Source organism: Hydra viridissima, unplaced genomic scaffold, assembly GCF_058129835.1.
Source record: "Hydra viridissima isolate aposymbiotic clone 2 unplaced genomic scaffold, HvirCarnegie_v1 scaffold_4, whole genome shotgun sequence".
NCBI classification, from domain to species: domain Eukaryota; kingdom Metazoa; phylum Cnidaria; class Hydrozoa; order Anthoathecata; family Hydridae; genus Hydra; species Hydra viridissima.
In genome coordinates this window covers 14,668,825-14,685,951 of record NW_028324303.1, presented here as the reverse complement: position 1 = coordinate 14,685,951, position 17,127 = coordinate 14,668,825, and the positions used below count along the sequence as shown (strand labels likewise).

At 30.0% G+C, this 17,127-nt stretch overlaps 3 protein-coding genes across 7 annotated transcripts in view; all 3 read left to right on the top strand.

The window, feature by feature from the left end:
- The window catches only part of LOC145183410 (protein NDRG3-like), a 61,315-nt gene extending 56,645 nt beyond the window's left edge, over nt 1-4,670 (top strand). Inside the window, exons 2-7 of one of the 4 annotated variants that reach the window (XM_090084694.1) lie at nt 2,145-2,222; nt 2,445-2,644; nt 3,184-3,396; nt 3,591-4,020; nt 4,197-4,289; nt 4,460-4,670. In XM_090084694.1, the coding sequence (XP_089940820.1) occupies nt 2,153-2,222; nt 2,445-2,644; nt 3,184-3,396; nt 3,591-4,020; nt 4,197-4,273 (990 nt within the window). In that variant the 5' untranslated portion in view covers nt 2,145-2,152 and the 3' untranslated portion in view covers nt 4,274-4,289; nt 4,460-4,670. Of the gene's footprint in view, nt 1-535; nt 757-2,144; nt 2,223-2,444; nt 2,645-3,183; nt 3,397-3,590; nt 4,021-4,196 lie in introns of those variants that run through there. The other 3 variants (XM_090084692.1, XM_090084693.1, XM_080058749.2) reach the window with 3 other exon arrangements.
- A 211-nt stretch (nt 4,671-4,881) lies between these two features.
- On the top strand, nt 4,882-8,159 carry LOC145183372 (thiosulfate sulfurtransferase-like). Its single transcript, XM_090084695.1, has 2 exons — nt 4,882-5,452; nt 7,587-8,159. The coding sequence occupies exons 1-2, from the start codon at nt 4,900-4,902 to the stop codon at nt 8,027-8,029; spliced, it is 996 nt and encodes a 331-aa protein (XP_089940821.1). The 5' UTR covers nt 4,882-4,899; the 3' UTR covers nt 8,030-8,159.
- A 7,045-nt stretch (nt 8,160-15,204) lies between these two features.
- LOC149890056 (uncharacterized) lies at nt 15,205-16,606 on the top strand. Of its 2 annotated transcripts, XM_090086270.1 has the most exons (3): nt 15,205-15,300; nt 15,974-16,161; nt 16,317-16,606. In XM_090086270.1, exons 2-3 carry the CDS (start codon nt 16,033-16,035, stop codon nt 16,530-16,532), a joined length of 345 nt encoding a protein of 114 aa, XP_089942396.1. In that variant the 5' UTR covers nt 15,205-15,300; nt 15,974-16,032; the 3' UTR covers nt 16,533-16,606. The 2 variants fall into 2 exon arrangements, with proteins under 2 accessions (XP_089942396.1, XP_089942397.1); XM_090086271.1 differs by lacking the exon at nt 15,205-15,300 and having other exon boundaries at nt 15,916-16,161.
- Nucleotides 16,607-17,127: the final 521 nt, after the last annotated feature.

Below are 17,127 nucleotides of genomic sequence, written 5' to 3'. Positions count from 1 at the left end.
ATTTATTTTAATGTTTGAAAGTAGTTTTTATATTCAAAATTTTAAAGGTTTAAGATTTGTATGAAATCGTGAGTATTTTTGTCGTATTGTGTCTTGCCTTCATTACTTGAAAGAAATGATAATGCATGATGACAACTCATAGTGGATTTTTAAAACTAGCTTCCTGAGTAATTTCTTTCAAATCAACTTTTAAAAATTTTTTTCTGAGAAGGGCTAGCAAATCCATTTGAATTTAAAATAATGCTTTGTTTACTTTTGATGTAGTTGTTAAAATTCAAATTCCTATAATTAGTATACAAAAAAATTAAGGTCCTATAACAAATACAACAAGTAAATTTATTATAAATATTCTAGATTTTTATGCAAAGATTTTGAAATGAATGTCTTTTTACACATTTGAACTTATTTGAACTTACTTGAATTCAGTTTAAGTTGTACAAACTATAATTTGGTTTAGAGGGAGATACATATGTTAATATAAGTACTTACCTCCTCAGTGTCTGTTCAAAGGTATGGTTATGAGTTGTTTCTTATTTTTAAAATTATTTTACTATGTTCCAGGAAGAAAAAAAATTCTTATAAGAAAAATGTCAAAAAGCAGAAGTTCCCTCATCAATAGTGATGAAGTTGATTGTTGGGATGTTGCTGTGACACTTGATGGTATGAATGAGAATGCCTCACTCAAGCGTCATATAGATGGAGCAGATAGTCATGCTTTTCATTCCTTGACAACTGAAGTTATTAAAACAAAAAAAGGTTTGAATAATGATAGCTAATGATTTAATTCAAAATATTAGTAAAAAACTTTTAAACTGTGTGTTTAATGTTTGGTTAGCAATTCAACATGTTCTTGTTATCTTTTAAACATATAAAGAAATCTAGGTCTACAATATATGTAAAATATTATTATCGTAAGCTATGCACAGTTGTGCCTGCAATCACGAATTGAACTAAAAGCATTTTTTCCTCAACAGAATTATTTCCTCCCTGTTCCTAAACAGTGGATAATGATTAAAGGGTTTGTGCCCAGATTCCTGAATAGATATGTCTTTCTCTTTTTCAAAATATTTTTTAATGTTTGAAAGAAAAAAAAAGTGATAAAAAAAAAAGCAATACAATATAAATAATGAGTTTTAACGAAAAAAACTATTTATGTTAAAATCCTTTTTTAATTTGATTTTTATGTAAAAAAAAAAAAAAGATTTACTATATATATTTGTAACTATTACTTTTCACATGTTAATTATTTTCTTTTAGACATTTAGCACTTGTCTGCAGGTAAGTGCTGGGCAGTTATCTAAACAATCCATCAAATGTTTTATTTGTCAATATGTGCAGTTTAATGCACGCAGTTTGCATCAAAACAGTTATTTATATTTTAAATGCTAAGTCAGTGAATCTGAAAGGCAATCAAATCCAGAAACAATAGTCGACAAAAAAATTTATTACATAAACGTAGAGTTTATGACATACTTGTAGTTTTATCAACACCATTTGACAAAAATAGAGGTGTATTATCCATGTTTGTTTACACAATATTATTTTATTTCAGTATAGAAAAAAAAAAAAAAAAAACAATTATTTTTAATTACATTTTGAAAATTTGAAAAGTATTTTCTTCTTTGTGATTTAAAATTTTTTTTCATTTTTTATTTAATTTTTTTAAAAACTAAAGCCATGTTTTTTTTACATGAAAGATCTATGAAAACAAGAATAAAAAAACTTTGGTACTTCCTGTTTGAATCCTTCTTACAATATGATTCATAATAACGTCATTCATCAAAATGTATTTTGGTAAAAAGCTACAGATAGTATTTTTGTTGATAGAAAGTTATTTACTTACAACTGTTAGCTAAATAATAGCAAAACCAGTAAGTTCCAAAAGCTTCCAGCAGTGCATCTTATTTAAAGTTGAGTTTTTGAAATTTACTTTTCAGTTAAAATGGTGTTGATATGGTTTTGATTGAAGTATTGTGTTATTGAAGTGGCAAAAATGTTAAAATAATTTTGTGGAAATATATTTAAAAATTTTGACTTTCACTAAAAATACTTTGGTTGATTTAATTTTTTGTTAAAAACGATTTTAAATTGCCAGATTTAATTTATTCCAATATCTGGAATTATTCTTTTCATAATTAAAAGTAGAAATTTTATGTGCAAAATCACAATGGGTAGTAAACAGCACTTTGATTGCATAATGAAAGTTATTCAAACTGTAAAAGGTTTTTTTTTATTCTATATGAGAATTTTTACATGTTTATATTTATATATCTGTGTGTTTGTGTGTGTGTGTGTGTGTGTGTGTGTGTGTGTGTGTGTGTGTGTGTATGTGTGTGTGTGTGTGTGTGTTTCAGACATATACTAGGTTCACATAAAAATATTAATTTAAATAAGCTTATAAATTACTACCTAATTCTTCTTTGTTTTTGGTTTTGACTTTCTAGGAGATATCCATGTGGCAATTCAAGGCAAGTCAGACACAAAAAAGTCTGTTCTTTTAACTCTACATGACATTGGTCAGAATCATATAACTGCATTTCAGTCATTTTTCTGCTTTCACCAATTAAAACCTCTTTTGGATAACTTTATTGTTTATCATTTGAATTTTCCTGGCCAACATGAAAATGCTGAAGCTTTTTCTGAAGTAAGTCTATAAAAAAATTTGTCCTTCTATGTTTTACTAAATTTGGTATTTACATTTTTAATTTATTTAACGGTTGATATTTTCATATTTATTAAATTTGTTGTTAAGTATTTTTTACAAAGATTTTAAATATCTCTTTCTGTAATTAAAAACTTTTTAAACAAGATATCTTCTTACAGATAAAGAAAATTAAGAAGTGAGTTTAACATTTTGATATTGAAAAATTTTGAAGGAAAAGTATGAAAGTTTGCTTGGGATTGTTGAATATGAATTTAAAAGGGATTGTCAATTTTTTTTACTGTTTTATAGCAAAAAAGGAAATGGCAATCCTATTATATTAATATTCAATTAAAGCATACCAAAATCTAATTAAAATAATAGCTGGTAGTCAATAGCTGGCTTAAATGTTACAACATTTAATTGACTTAGAGCTAGACATTTTTCAGACAAAATATTTATAGAGTGTTTAATTATTTTTTATTTATTAGAAATCCTTTAGTTTGATTTTAGAAACTTAATATTTTTTTCAATAATATCAGGATTATGTGTATCCAACCATGGATGAAATGGCTGATATGGTGGAAGAAGTGGTACTCTATTTCAATATCAAAAGCACTGTATGTTTTGGAATAGGAGCTGGAGCCAATGTTTTCACTCGTCTAGCTTTAAAAAATCCAGGAATTGTAGATTGTTTGATAGCTATTAATGGAGTGGTCAATGCTTGTTCCTGGTCTGATTGGGCATATGAAAAAGTGAGTTATTTTGTTTAATAGATTGGTTAGTGTAAACATTCTAATAAGTGTTTAATGCATGTTTTTTAGTCAAAGAATCTTGAATAAAATATTTTTACTTTGCTACTTATGATGTTGTTCATCCTTGAATCTTTCTATATTATTTTACATTAGATTTGTTGCAGTAAATATTTTAATAATTTTTTTTTAACTAGCTTATGAGTCATTATTTAAAAACAAAAGGAATGACACAGTTTTGCATCGATTATCTTCGCTATCATTTTTTTGGAAGAAATCCAGACACTTACAACAATGACCTTGTAAGTATGATGGTTGATCAGCTGAATCAGATTAAAAATCCTCGCAATCTTGGACTGTTTATAGAATCACATGCTAGGCGAGCACCAATAAAGATTATTCGCTCAACTGATGGCAAACCCTCTGTAAACTCTTTAAAATGTGGTGTCCTGTTGATAACAGGTGATAATTCACCTGCTGTTGATGATACTGTTGATATGAACTCAAAATTAGATCCCACAAATTCTTCTTGGATGAAAATTTCAAGTGCTTCTAGTTTAGTTTTAGAGGAGCAGCCTAACCATGTGGTTAATGCACTTATACTCTTTTTACAAGGTTATGGATACGGTAATAATTTTTTAATTGGATTATTTTCAACATCTTTTTTATTTCGCTTTTTTTACGGGTCAATTTGCTTCTTATTCTTCTTGAAAGCTATTTGCTAACTTTATACTGTTGCTTGCAATATAGGCTAATAGTTTTTTGCAAGTTATCTATAAGAAATTTAAATGGCTTTTCTTTAGTTCTTAAACTTCGTCCTCCTGCTCTCTCTCTCACAGCTATTGATACACCCGTTGATGGACCTCTTGCTGTTTGCTAATCAAATCTGAATAACAGTTAAGTTTTGTATAAAGTTCGAGTTACAAATCAACTTTTTAACAATTCGTAGTTATACGAAAATTGTTTCTTGTAATAAATTTACTAGATGTTACAAAGTTGTATAAAAATTTTTTTTATTTATTAATGTATTATTGTAATTTATTGATGTCATAAAATAAATTTCTAGTACATAAGTTGCATGGTACCTCGAATCATTTCACCATATCGAATAAATCTTGATAGTTATGGAGTAAATCATTTATTTACAAGTTTTATTGCTAACACTTTTTTTTCAGTTTATTGAGTAATGATTTTTTTTATAACTGTACAAAAAACTTATTGAAAGTGTATTTGACTTTTTTATTTTATTACTTTACAGAAAAATTATCTGACATTTATTTTTTATGTCTCTATTGAGTTGTAAAGCTGATTTTGCGTTTTTATTTGTAAGATTTTTCCAACTTTATTTACAACTTTTATTGGTTATAAAATGAAAAAATCTTGTTTTTTCTTGTAAAAATGTTTAAAAAAAATTCATATATTACCTAAAAATCAAGAGCTATTACAATCATATTCTTATATACTACATACCACTCTTTCTAATATTATAAAAAGATTAAAAATATTATGAAATTTACATTTAGAAAATTAAGACTTCAAAGATTTGCAATGTTCTTAAAAATAAACATATTGAGAAGTATTCAGTCTTCTCTGAAATATTTCAAAGTTCAAGCATCAACAGATAGTTTGACATCGTGCTCACAGCTCTCTGAATTCATAAAAAACCCTTCTTGGCATAAAGATTATCGGATTCTTGATGCACAATGGGATTTAAATAATGAAGATTACAGGATGAAGCATTTATCAAAAAGAATTTTTGGCTCAAAATACTTTTCCTTTGATGAGTGTTGTGATAAAAAATCGGCCTTTCCACGAATGCTGCCACCTGAAAACCTTTTTGAAGAATATGTCACTGCGCTAGGTATAGCGAACGATCACCATGTTATTATATACGATAATCATGACGTTTATGCACTCTACTCCGCTCCTCGCGTATGGTGGATGTTTCGCGCTTTTGGTCATAACAAGGTTTCTGTCTTAAATGGTGGTTTAAGGAAATGGGTTGAGGCTGGACATTCCACAGTTTCTGGATCTTATACAGCAAACGAAGAGCTACCTGGTAAGTTTTTCAGTAGGTATACAGTATTGGCCATTAATAACAATCCATTATGTTATTGTAGTATGGATATAAGTTTGAAATTACATATTTTAAAAATCAAAAGAGATTTTTTCTTCGACTTTTTTTTATTCAAATAAATCAAATATTTACCATATAAATTTATTATAAAGTAATAATAAATAAAAGAATTAAAAACTGAAATATTGAAATGAAAACAAGTGTTCATATGTATCAAAAAAAAAAAAAAAATGTGGCCAAAATAAACAAACCACATCAACAAAATTAACTAACCATAAAAACAAAAATAAATTAAAAAACACAAAAAATAAAAAAATAAATATTTTGTTGACAATCCTTTAGCTTTTAAGCATTCATTGAGCCGTTTCGGCATGGAATTCACTAAATTCTGAGTAATATCTTTTGGAACATTTTTTAGTAATTTTGTTACTTCTTCTTTCAGCTGGTCCAGATCTTTTATTTCAATTTTACCAAGATTGTGGTCTAACCAAGACCACAAATTCTCTATGCAATTGAGATCTGGACTATTAGCAGGCCAAGACTTTAATGTTGTTTTCTTCAAACTATTGCTTGCAAATCTTAGCAGTATGACATGGAGCATTATCTTGTTGGAAGATAATTCCCGTGTCTTTTCGGAAAGTGTCAACAGAAGGCATCAAATCATTATCTAATATGTCTAAATATCTTTGAGAATCAAGCCTTCCATCAAATAGTTTGAAGCAACCGACACCTTCATAGTTCATGCAGGCCCAGATGCCTATACTGCCACTACCTTGGTTTGTTCTATACATAGAACAATCTGGGCGCATTTTTTCATGTGGCATTCTTCTCAGCATTACTCGGATTTTTCTTGAATCAACCTCAATGTTCATTTCATCGCTGAAAAGAACGTTGTGCCACATGCTCTTAGACCAAATTTTATGAGCTAAGCACAAGTTTTTCCTTGCATTCTGATGTTTTTTTGATAGACGTGGTTTTTTGCAAGCAGCTCGCCACATGTAATTATGATTTTGTAGTACTCTTCTAATTGTTCGAGCACTAGCAACAACACCAGAAGCTTCCAGCCATTTTCGACTGAGATCAGTAGATGATAAATTTCTATTTTTTTTCACTATGCGAATAAGTGAACGTTCATTTCTTTCATTTGAAATGCTGGGTCTTCCAGGACGCGGAAGATTTTCAATTGTATTGTATTCATGATATCGGTTGATAATTCTGCTAACAGTTGCATGTGTTGATGTTTTGTTCATTCATAGCTATGATTTTACATTTTTTCATATTATCAATAGTTTTTCCAGTCATTTTGATTTTTTTATTGCTGAAATGTTGTAGTTAATTAGATACTAATTTTTATATTTCATTTTACACAAACTTTTCAAATATTTATAACAATTTTAAAAAAATTCTCTAACAGTAATTATTAAGTTCGCAAATTAGTTCTAAGTTTTACTCAAAGACAAACGCAATTTTGAAAGAATTTTGAAATAATAGAGTGGATTGTTAATTTTGGCCATTATAATTTTTTTAGATTATGAGGTAAGTGTTAAAAAAACCCAGATAATTAGCGCATCGATTGATACTTTTATGAATATCTATATTTATTTTAAAGAAAATATGATATTCATCAATTTACACTTTTTATATTTGAAATGAGTCAAACAATCATTGATTTATTATCAATCAAAGTCAAATGATATCAAAAAAATCATGGTGGATTGTTATTAATGGCCAATACTGTAGAGTTAATTTAGGTGCCTGTACATAGTCCCGAATAAAAATAAGAATAATTTTGTAGAACTTAAAATGTAAGTAATGTCGGCAATTCCAAAACGAAACAATCGTAATTAAGGGAGGAAAAAAAAAAGAAAAAAAAATTTTTTTTTTATCTACGACTCTTCATATTTTAAATATTAAGGGAAGGTTGCACAAAACGGAATAGTCCATTGAGTTGAACGAATGAACGAATGAAAATAAGCTCTGTCTTGTGCAACTTTCTCCTACGACAAACAAGTTTTAACGGCATTAATACCCCACACCGTAAACTTTATTACGTTATGACAACTAATAAATTACCTTGTTTTGAAAGTACTATGAAATTATCTTGTAAATTTTATAGCTCCGAAAACTAAATTTAAAGCTTCATTAAATCATTCATGGATTAAAGATTTCGCATGGGTTCGGCAAAATTCTAACTCAACACTTCCCGTACAGGTCGTGGATGCTAGAAGTCGCGCCAGATATCTTGGTCTAAAAAACGATGGGACTATTGACAAAGAAAGCGGTCACATCCCTTCATCACTTTCAGTTCCTTTTGAGGGATTAATGAGCAAGAAAGACAATAGCTTGCTTGAAAAGGAATTTATAAATAAGTACTTTGCTGATAACTATGTCGATATCAAAAAAGATATTGTTGCATCTTGTGGTTCGGCCGTTTCTGCTTGTGTTTTATCTTTAGCTCTGTATCATTCCTGTGGAAAGGAAGTCCCAGTTTATGACGGTTCGTGGTCTGAATGGAAAATTCGAGCCACGCCAGACTCATTAATCCGAATGGTTAAATAACGTCTTTATAGGAATGGTTGTATTGTGGCGGTTTTATTTCTATTTAATTCAGTGACGCTTTTATACATATTTACGTTTAGAAAATGATGAATTTCACCTAAATAAATTTCTATTTCAGACGAAAACAAAATTTTTACTTAAAGAATAATTTTGATTCTACTGAGTAAGCAGCTGCGTATCGAATCTTTTTATAACGATATGATACGGCTTCGCGTTATGCTTATATGTTTTGATATATTACGATAATATCGTATTCAAAAAATGCTTGATAAGGTTTGAATGTTTATTGAAAAATTACGATATTTATCGTTCAGCTATCATAAATATCGTAATTCATATCGTATTATAAACCACATTCCTATGACATCATTCAAATTTGTTTGAATAAATATTTGAAAAAACAAAATAGATATGTTGTTATACTGAAAGCGAAGTATAATCAACCAATGACCCAAAAAACTGGATTGTGGTTGGGTGATTGTCAACCAAATCCTTGATGGGAGTTTCGATCCCTTCTTTACTGTTTTATCATCTTCGCTTTCGATTTCGGTTTCGGCCGAAACCGATACCTAAGCTGAAAGTCACCACAACTAGCGGCAATATTTCAACTAGACGACAAGTTAATTACGCAACAAATACTTGTTTTAAATTAAAAAAGTGGTCTTACCTGGATTTTAATTGAATTTACCACAGTTGTTATAATTATTTTTAAAAAATAGCTGTTTCTTTTTTTTAAAAAAAATTTATCGCTATCCGGGCCAGCTTGTTTATTCATATAAACGCAAAATAAAATTAAGTTAAAATAATGATGACGTCGATATCTCGGCAAACGGGCTGGCTCGCTTGCCGAGCCAGCCCGCTTTCCATATAAACAGGCCCTTAGAGTTTGTTTTTGTTTAAAAAATAAACAAACAGTTGAATTGTCCTCCTAACCGGCCAAGCCTTTTTTATCAACTTAATAAAAAAGAGCAATTGCTTTTACTCAGCGTTTTCGGAGTAATTGCTCAACTTTACGTGAATAAAAATTTAGAGCAAATGCTTTTTTTTCGCGAAATCTTTTACTCATGAGCTTTTGCTTAAATGTTTAGCGAGTGCTCACATATGAGAAAAGCGCGTCGACAAAATGTTGACCAAGCTGTATTTCGCTATCAAAATTTCGTGGCGAATCCTTTGTTATCGATCACAGCCTTGCATCTTCGAGTCATAGATTCGATCAGGTGATTAATGAAACTTTGTGGAATCGCTGCCCAGGCCTTTTGGATTTGTTCAAACAGTTGATCCTTATTACGAACACCTTCACGATTAATTGTGCGGTTGACGATCTCCCACAGGTTCTTGATAGGGTTGAGATCCGGAGATTGAAGCGGCCAATCCATCACCGATAGGTGGTTGTCTTGAAACCACTGCTTGACTACTTTTGCATTGTGTTTCGGACCGTTGTCTTGCTGAAAAACCCATTTTATTGGCATATTCCATTCAGCATGAGGTAACATAATATCTTTCAGGATATTTTTATACATGAAACAATCCATTATTCCATCGTTTCGATGTATTGGACCTAGACCGTTAGCAGAAAAACACCCCCAGACCATTACATTGCCTCCACCATGCTTCACGGTCTTATGGCAGTAACGTAAATCGAGGCGTTTTCCGGCCGGTCGACGTACACGGCAAATGCTATCGCTCCCAATGATGTTGAACTTCGGTTCATCACTGAACAGGACAGTTCGCTATTTCTGCACATTCCAGTCAATATGAGATGTAGCAAACAGGAGTCTTTTCTTCTGGTTTTTTAGTGAAATTAGCGGTTTCTTTGCTGGGCGTCGAGAAAACAATCCGGCTTCAACAACACGTCGTCTGATTGTTCGATCCGATACAGGCAGCTCTAATTGCTTTTGTATCTCGACTGATGATATCCAGGGATCCTTCTTGACGGATCTGACGATCATAGAATCCTCTCTAGAAGTGGTGGAACGCGGTCTTCCACCTTTGTTATCTGCTGCCAACTTCCCCGTAGAACGATATTTGGAACATAGTCTTGATACGGTCCATTTTTTCACGCGATATTTATCACAAATACTTTTTTGTGACATTCCACTTACGTAATCGCCAATAATTTTCTTTCTTAGTTCCAATCCAAGACTGTCGGGAGCCATCTTTTTTACTAGATTTCTTTTTTTTCCTGAATTTAATTTTTTATTTTAAATTAGAACTTTTATTTTAAGTAGTGTTTTTGATTTAGGTGGCTGAACGCTGTAGTGCAGGAATGGCAAGAGAATCCAGCACACTTAAATGTATTCAGCCTGATAAAGTTCCAACCTCATATTGTGATGAAGCTTATGTACAAGATGGTGGGACATAAAAATATTTCAAGTTATAAAAATATTTCTGGATGCTACTGGATGCTTCCAGATGCTTCTTCTGGAAACTTCTGGAAGCTTCTGCATGCTTCTGGAAACTTCTGGAAACTTCTGGATACTTCCTTTATTTAGTAAAAAACTTCCGTGAGGTTGACACGGACCAAACTTAAGAAAATTAAACTTAAGAGTATTAAACAAACCAAAAAAGTTGCACTTGTTTTGTCTGCTGCAAAATGGCACTTGTCAACGAAATTCTGCCTGTGTGCTGTCACCTGTCAGCTGATTGCTCATGTCATGGCATGCTATGACTCCTGAACTGTTTGGTGTGGTAGTATAGTTTGTTTCGTTTTAAAGACATGTAAAATTAGGAACATTTTTTAGCATTGTTTGATGTTGGTTGCAAATGCTTTGTCCAATACTGTATATACATATACATATACATATATATATATATATATATATATATATATATATATATATATATATATATATATATATATATATATATATATATATATATATATATATATATATATCTGTTATTTAAATGGAGAAAAACAACATATTAATAGTACTTAAAGTTTCGTGCCTTACGGCAATCATCAGCTATTAATTACAAATCAAAAACGTAAAAAACCGTTTAAAAACGAATCAAATTTACGGTAGAACGAATTCTGTCGTAATGAGCAAAAAGACGCAATCATTTAGTCTTCAGTATCAAAAGAGGATAAAAGGAACTTGTTAGCATGTCGACATTTAGATATTATTTCGCTTCTTTTGTTAAGCAGGTTGTTTTCTTTATACGATAAAATTTCAAACTTCTCGTGAAGGCAAAAGTTACAAATCTTGGTTTCAGGGTTGTAAGGTTTGCAGCGCTTTACAATTCTCCACTTTATTATAGGTGTGATGGCTTTTTCTTTGAGATTCCAAATTTCCTTTGAAAGCTCGGTATCATTCTTATACCTGACCGTATTAAAAGATTTCAAATGGTTAGCATATCTTAGCTTAAATGGTGTCTCGCTAATGCCAAAATAAACTTTTTCTTTGAGTTCAAGATTTTCGGAACTCACGATAGCTTTATAAACGATATTGCTTAACAAACATTGATTGTTTAAAGGACAAGCGGTTTTGTTGATACAGTTGCAGGTGATTTTTGGTATGCTTCTTTGGTCTTGTAAAACCTTGTGATTATGCGAATTAATGATGGATTTTACGTTTCGCATACAGCTATAACTTACCTTGATCGAATTTCTATTGAAAATTTTGTGCAATCTATGATTTACCGGAAAGTGAAGGTCAACCAATGCAAGTAAACGGTTTCCTATTTTTGTTTCCACGTTTTTACTGAATGGAGGGTTAAACCATATAATGTTTCGCTTGCGTTTTGTATTTTTAGTCGTGGCAACTTGATGTTGATAATTGAGTTTACATTTATAGCCTGCTTTATTTAAAGCCTCTTCGTAAGGTGGAGTAGCATTTTTAAAAATAAGTTCGTTCGATGAAGTTGAAGATAATCTTAATTCAACAGTTCGAGGTAGTCTTTTGATAACACTAGGTGGATGGTTCGAATCACAGTTGACGTAACACAGTTCATTATCACATTTCGAGTACGGTCGAAAAGAATTATCATTAAGATCAAGTGTCACATCGAGATAATTTACGATTTTCATATTGCATTTGATGGAAATAAGAAAATCATTATTTTTAAATATTTTCACAAAATGCTTTTTGATTTTTTCCATCTGTTGACCGTTTTTGTTTTTAAATATTGCTAGCCCGTCGTCACGATATAGCCCGAAATCCTCTCTTTTATAATGTTGCGAAAGTTGAAATAATAGAAAGATTCCTACTAATTCACATACTTCAGCACCATCGTAAGCCCCCATAGTAACATCGAACTGTCCCCCATTTTTCTTAATCCACGTTTCATTGTTGTTAAAAAGTAAAGATTTTCTTGCATGCTTTATTATTGCCTTTTGCTCAGAGTTTAGTAAAAGATGCTGCTCGGCAAAATTGATTGCAGTGTTGAGAGTTTTTTCACTTATTGAAGGATAAAAATCATTAATGTCAAAAATTAGAAATTTGTAAAGATGTTTGTTTTTAATTTTTTTAAACCAGTCTGTAACATTTAAGGTGCTTTGCCATTGGTTTACAAGAAGCTTACTTTTGAGTTCATTGTTTGTTTGAGATAAAATAATTTTGCTTATTCTTCCTACCTCGTTTTTTGCTGGATTTAAGAGTCGTACAGTAGGGTTGTTGATAAAGTTTTCTTTGTGGTCTTTCAATGTAATAAAACATTTTTATCCTTCAATAAGTGAAAAAACTCTCAACACTGCAATCAATTTTGCCGAGCAGCATCTTTTACTAAACTCTGAGCAAAAGGCAATAATAAAGCATGCAAGAAAATCTTTACTTTTTAACAACAATGAAACGTGGATTAAGAAAAATGGGGGACAGTTCGATGTTACTATGGGGGCTTACGATGGTGCTGAAGTATGTGAATTAGTAGGAATCTTTCTATTATTTCAACTTTCGCAACATTATAAAAGAGAGGATTTCGGGCTATATCGTGACGACGGGCTAGCAATATTTAAAAACAAAAACGGTCAACAGATGGAAAAAATCAAAAAGCATTTTGTGAAAATATTTAAAAATAATGATTTTCTTATTTCCATCAAATGCAATATGAAAATCGTAAATTATCTCGATGTGACACTTGATCTTAATGATAATTCTTTTCGACCGTACTCGAAATGTGATAATGAACTGTGTTACGTCAACTGTGATTCGAACCATCCACCTAGTGTTATCAAAAGACTACCTCGAACTGTTGAATTAAGATTATCTTCAACTTCATCGAACGAACTTATTTTTAAAAATGCTACTCCACCTTACGAAGAGGCTTTAAATAAAGCAGGCTATAAATGTAAACTCAATTATCAACATCAAGTTGCCACGACTAAAAATACAAAACGCAAGCGAAACATTATATGGTTTAACCCTCCATTCAGTAAAAACGTGGAAACAAAAATAGGAAACCGTTTACTTGCATTGGTTGACCTTCACTTTCCGGTAAATCATAGATTGCACAAAATTTTCAATAGAAATTCGATCAAGGTAAGTTATAGCTGTATGCGAAACGTAAAATCCATCATTAATTCGCATAATCACAAGGTTTTACAAGACCAAAGAAGCATACCAAAAATCACCTGCAACTGTATCAACAAAACCGCTTGTCCTTTAAACAATCAATGTTTGTTAAGCAATATCGTTTATAAAGCTATCGTGAGTTCCGAAAATCTTGAACTCAAAGAAAAAGTTTATTTTGGCATTAGCGAGACACCATTTAAGCTAAGATATGCTAACCATTTGAAATCTTTTAATACGGTCAGGTATAAGAATGATACCGAGCTTTCAAAGGAAATTTGGAATCTCAAAGAAAAAGCCATCACACCTATAATAAAGTGGAGAATTGTAAAGCGCTGCAAACCTTACAACCCTGAAACCAAGATTTGTAACTTTTGCCTTCACGAGAAGTTTGAAATTTTATCGTATAAAGAAAACAACCTGCTTAACAAAAGAAGCGAAATAATATCTAAATGTCGACATGCTAACAAGTTCCTTTTATCCTCTTTTGATACTGAAGACTAAATGATTGCGTCTTTTTGCTCATTACGACAGAATTCGTTCTACCGTAAATTTGATTCGTTTTTAAACGGTTTTTTACGTTTTTGATTTGTAATTAATAGCTGATGATTGCCGTAAGGCACGAAACTTTAAGTACTATTAATATGTTGTTTTTCTCCATTTAAATAACAGATATATATATATTGCTCTATTATTATAATATTGAGCACTCTTTTACGCACAAGAGCTTTGTATTATTTTGATATAATACATAACCAATCAATATATATATATATATATATATATATATATATATATATATATATATATATATATATATATATATATATATATATATATATATATATATATATATATATATATATATATATATATATATATATATATATATATATATATATATATATATATATACGTTATGTATTTAGTTTTATATATATACTAGCACGTTTTTGACAAAAATGAAGTTGCGCATGTTGTCTTTCTATGTTTCTGTGTGTTTAATTCAATATATATAATTTTATATATTATAATTATATAAAAACTGCAGCCTAATGTTGACGGATGGAGTGCACGTTTACAATTAAAAACTAGTTAAAGAGAACTTGCAAATTTATCACGTTTGATAAATTATATATAATACATTCGCATAATGCAATCGGTTATAGAATCAAGGTATTAGATATAGTGAACAGTAATTAACAAACATAATGATAAAACATAGTATTTGCATTAAAAATAAATATTAAAATACGTCTTTAAATGGTCCAATTGTTTCCAGAACGAAAAACTAAATCCTATAGTACTCGAAAGGCACCACCAACAGCTTCAAACGAATATCATAAATTATATCGATTTACGGATGATAACGTTACGTGGCTAGCAAAACACTTTTTGGATAAATGTGATGAAACTCGGGGAGGATCACTAACAACCAAGCAAAGAATGGAAGTTACACTACGTTATCTAGCAAACCCTGGCTTCCAAACTGGAATTTCAAACGAAACTGGGATTCATCGCAGTACTGTTTCAAAAACTGTCTCTATGACGCTTCAAAAAATTTTGACTAAGGCTTCTCAGTGGATAGTTTTCCCACATACGGAAGAACAACTTTTAAGAGCAAAACTGGCATGGGCAAACAAAAGAGGCTTTCCCTGTACAATAGGAGCTATTGATTGCACCCATATAAGAATTGATAAACCCTATGGAGAATTTGCTGATGAGTTTAATAATAGAAATGGCTTTGTTTCAATCAATGTGCAAGTAAAATTATAAACTATTCCTCTTTCAAACATTCCTCTTACATACATACATACATACATACATACATACATACATACATACATACATACATACATACATACATACATACATACATACATACATACATACATACATACATACATACATACATACATACATACATACATACATACATACATACATACATACATACATACATACATACATACATACATACATACATACATACATACATACATACATACATACATACATACATACATACATACATACATACATACATACATACATACATACATACATACATACATACATACATACATACATACATACATACATACATACATACATACATACATACATACATACATACATACATACATACATACATACATACATACATACATACATACATACATACATACATACATACATACATACATACATACATACATACATACATACATACATACATACATACATACATAAATACATACATACATACATACATACATACTTATATTTCCCAATTGTTCTTTTTTGAATAATTTTTTTAATATATCGACAACTGTAAATGAAAAGGCTATATTCACCAGTGTTGATGTTAGTTGGCCCGGATCTGTTCATGACTCAAGAATATTTAAAAACTCTAATATACATCCACTATTAAAAGGTTTGGAAAACAGAGGATATCTTCTAGGAGATGCAGGGTATGGTATAACCCCATTTTTGATGACGCCATTCGAAAATGCTCTAACAGAACTTGAAAAGAACTTTAACAAAAAACACGCTAAAAACAAAGTAATTGTAGAACATGCATTTGGTCAATTAAAAAGACGCTTCGCAATTCTCAGATACGGCGTAAGTGACTTTATTCCCAAAGATTATATATAAACATGATGGTATATATATCGATTAACATATGTTAATTTTTTTTCTTTTTCCGATAAATAAATAAAGAAAATTTTTGTACCACCACTTTAACTTAATGTAACTGTGGTGTAATAATTTCATAGGTAAGAATTAACCCAGAGATGATTGCTACATGTATCACTGCATGCTTTGTACTGCACAATATTGCAAAAAATTTAAACGATCCAGATTTTGAAGACGAAGATGTCGAAGAAGATGATGAAGAAATTGTTCCTGTAATTGAAGAAGAAAACGAACAACAACTTCGTTTACTTGGTCAGCAGCGTAGAAATGAAATTGCATTGGCAATATTGAATTAAGAGACTTAATTTTTAATTTTTTAGACTTTTAAATCAAATTAAGTGCAATGTCTTTTTATTTGTAACAAATTGAAAACAACATATAATTTTTACTTTATTGTATTGTTTATATTATTAAAAATATTCTTTCAAATTTTTCTAAGACAAATAACTAATTTAAAGAATTTTTAAGAACTGCTAACATACATTTTCAAGTTTTATCTACAGTAAAACATACAAAAGATTCTCAAATGTCAGTTATAATATGTTTATGACTTAATAACTTATTTGATAATACTTTTATGTTGTAATTGTTCATTATAAGGGTATTATTAAAATATGCATTTTTTAGTAATATATTTATATTATGCTACAAATTTTAGAAATATTATATATATATATATATATATATATATATATATATATATATATATATATATATATATATATATATATATATATATATATATATATGTATATTATGTGTGTGTATGGGTGTGTGTCTGTGTGTGTGTGTCTGTGTATAATAGTATGTACATAATTATATACATAAAGTTGTCTTTACTAACCATCAATTTGTGTGAAGGTAGGATTCTTTTCTGTATCTAAAAGATTA

Bases quoted from the DNA above. Each gene is read 5' to 3' on its own strand.
- LOC149890056 (XM_090086270.1), top strand. From the start codon at position 16,033: ATGACGCCATTCGAAAATGCTCTAACAGAACTTGAAAAGAACTTTAAC. The intron at 16,162-16,316 runs GTAAGTGACTTT...ATAATTTCATAG, and splicing joins TCGCAATTCTCAGATACGGC to GTAAGAATTAACCCAGAGAT.
- LOC145183372 (XM_090084695.1), top strand. From the start codon at position 4,900: ATGAAATTTACATTTAGAAAATTAAGACTTCAAAGATTTGCAATGTTC. The intron at 5,453-7,586 runs GTAAGTTTTTCA...TAAATTTTATAG, and splicing joins AGCAAACGAAGAGCTACCTG to CTCCGAAAACTAAATTTAAA.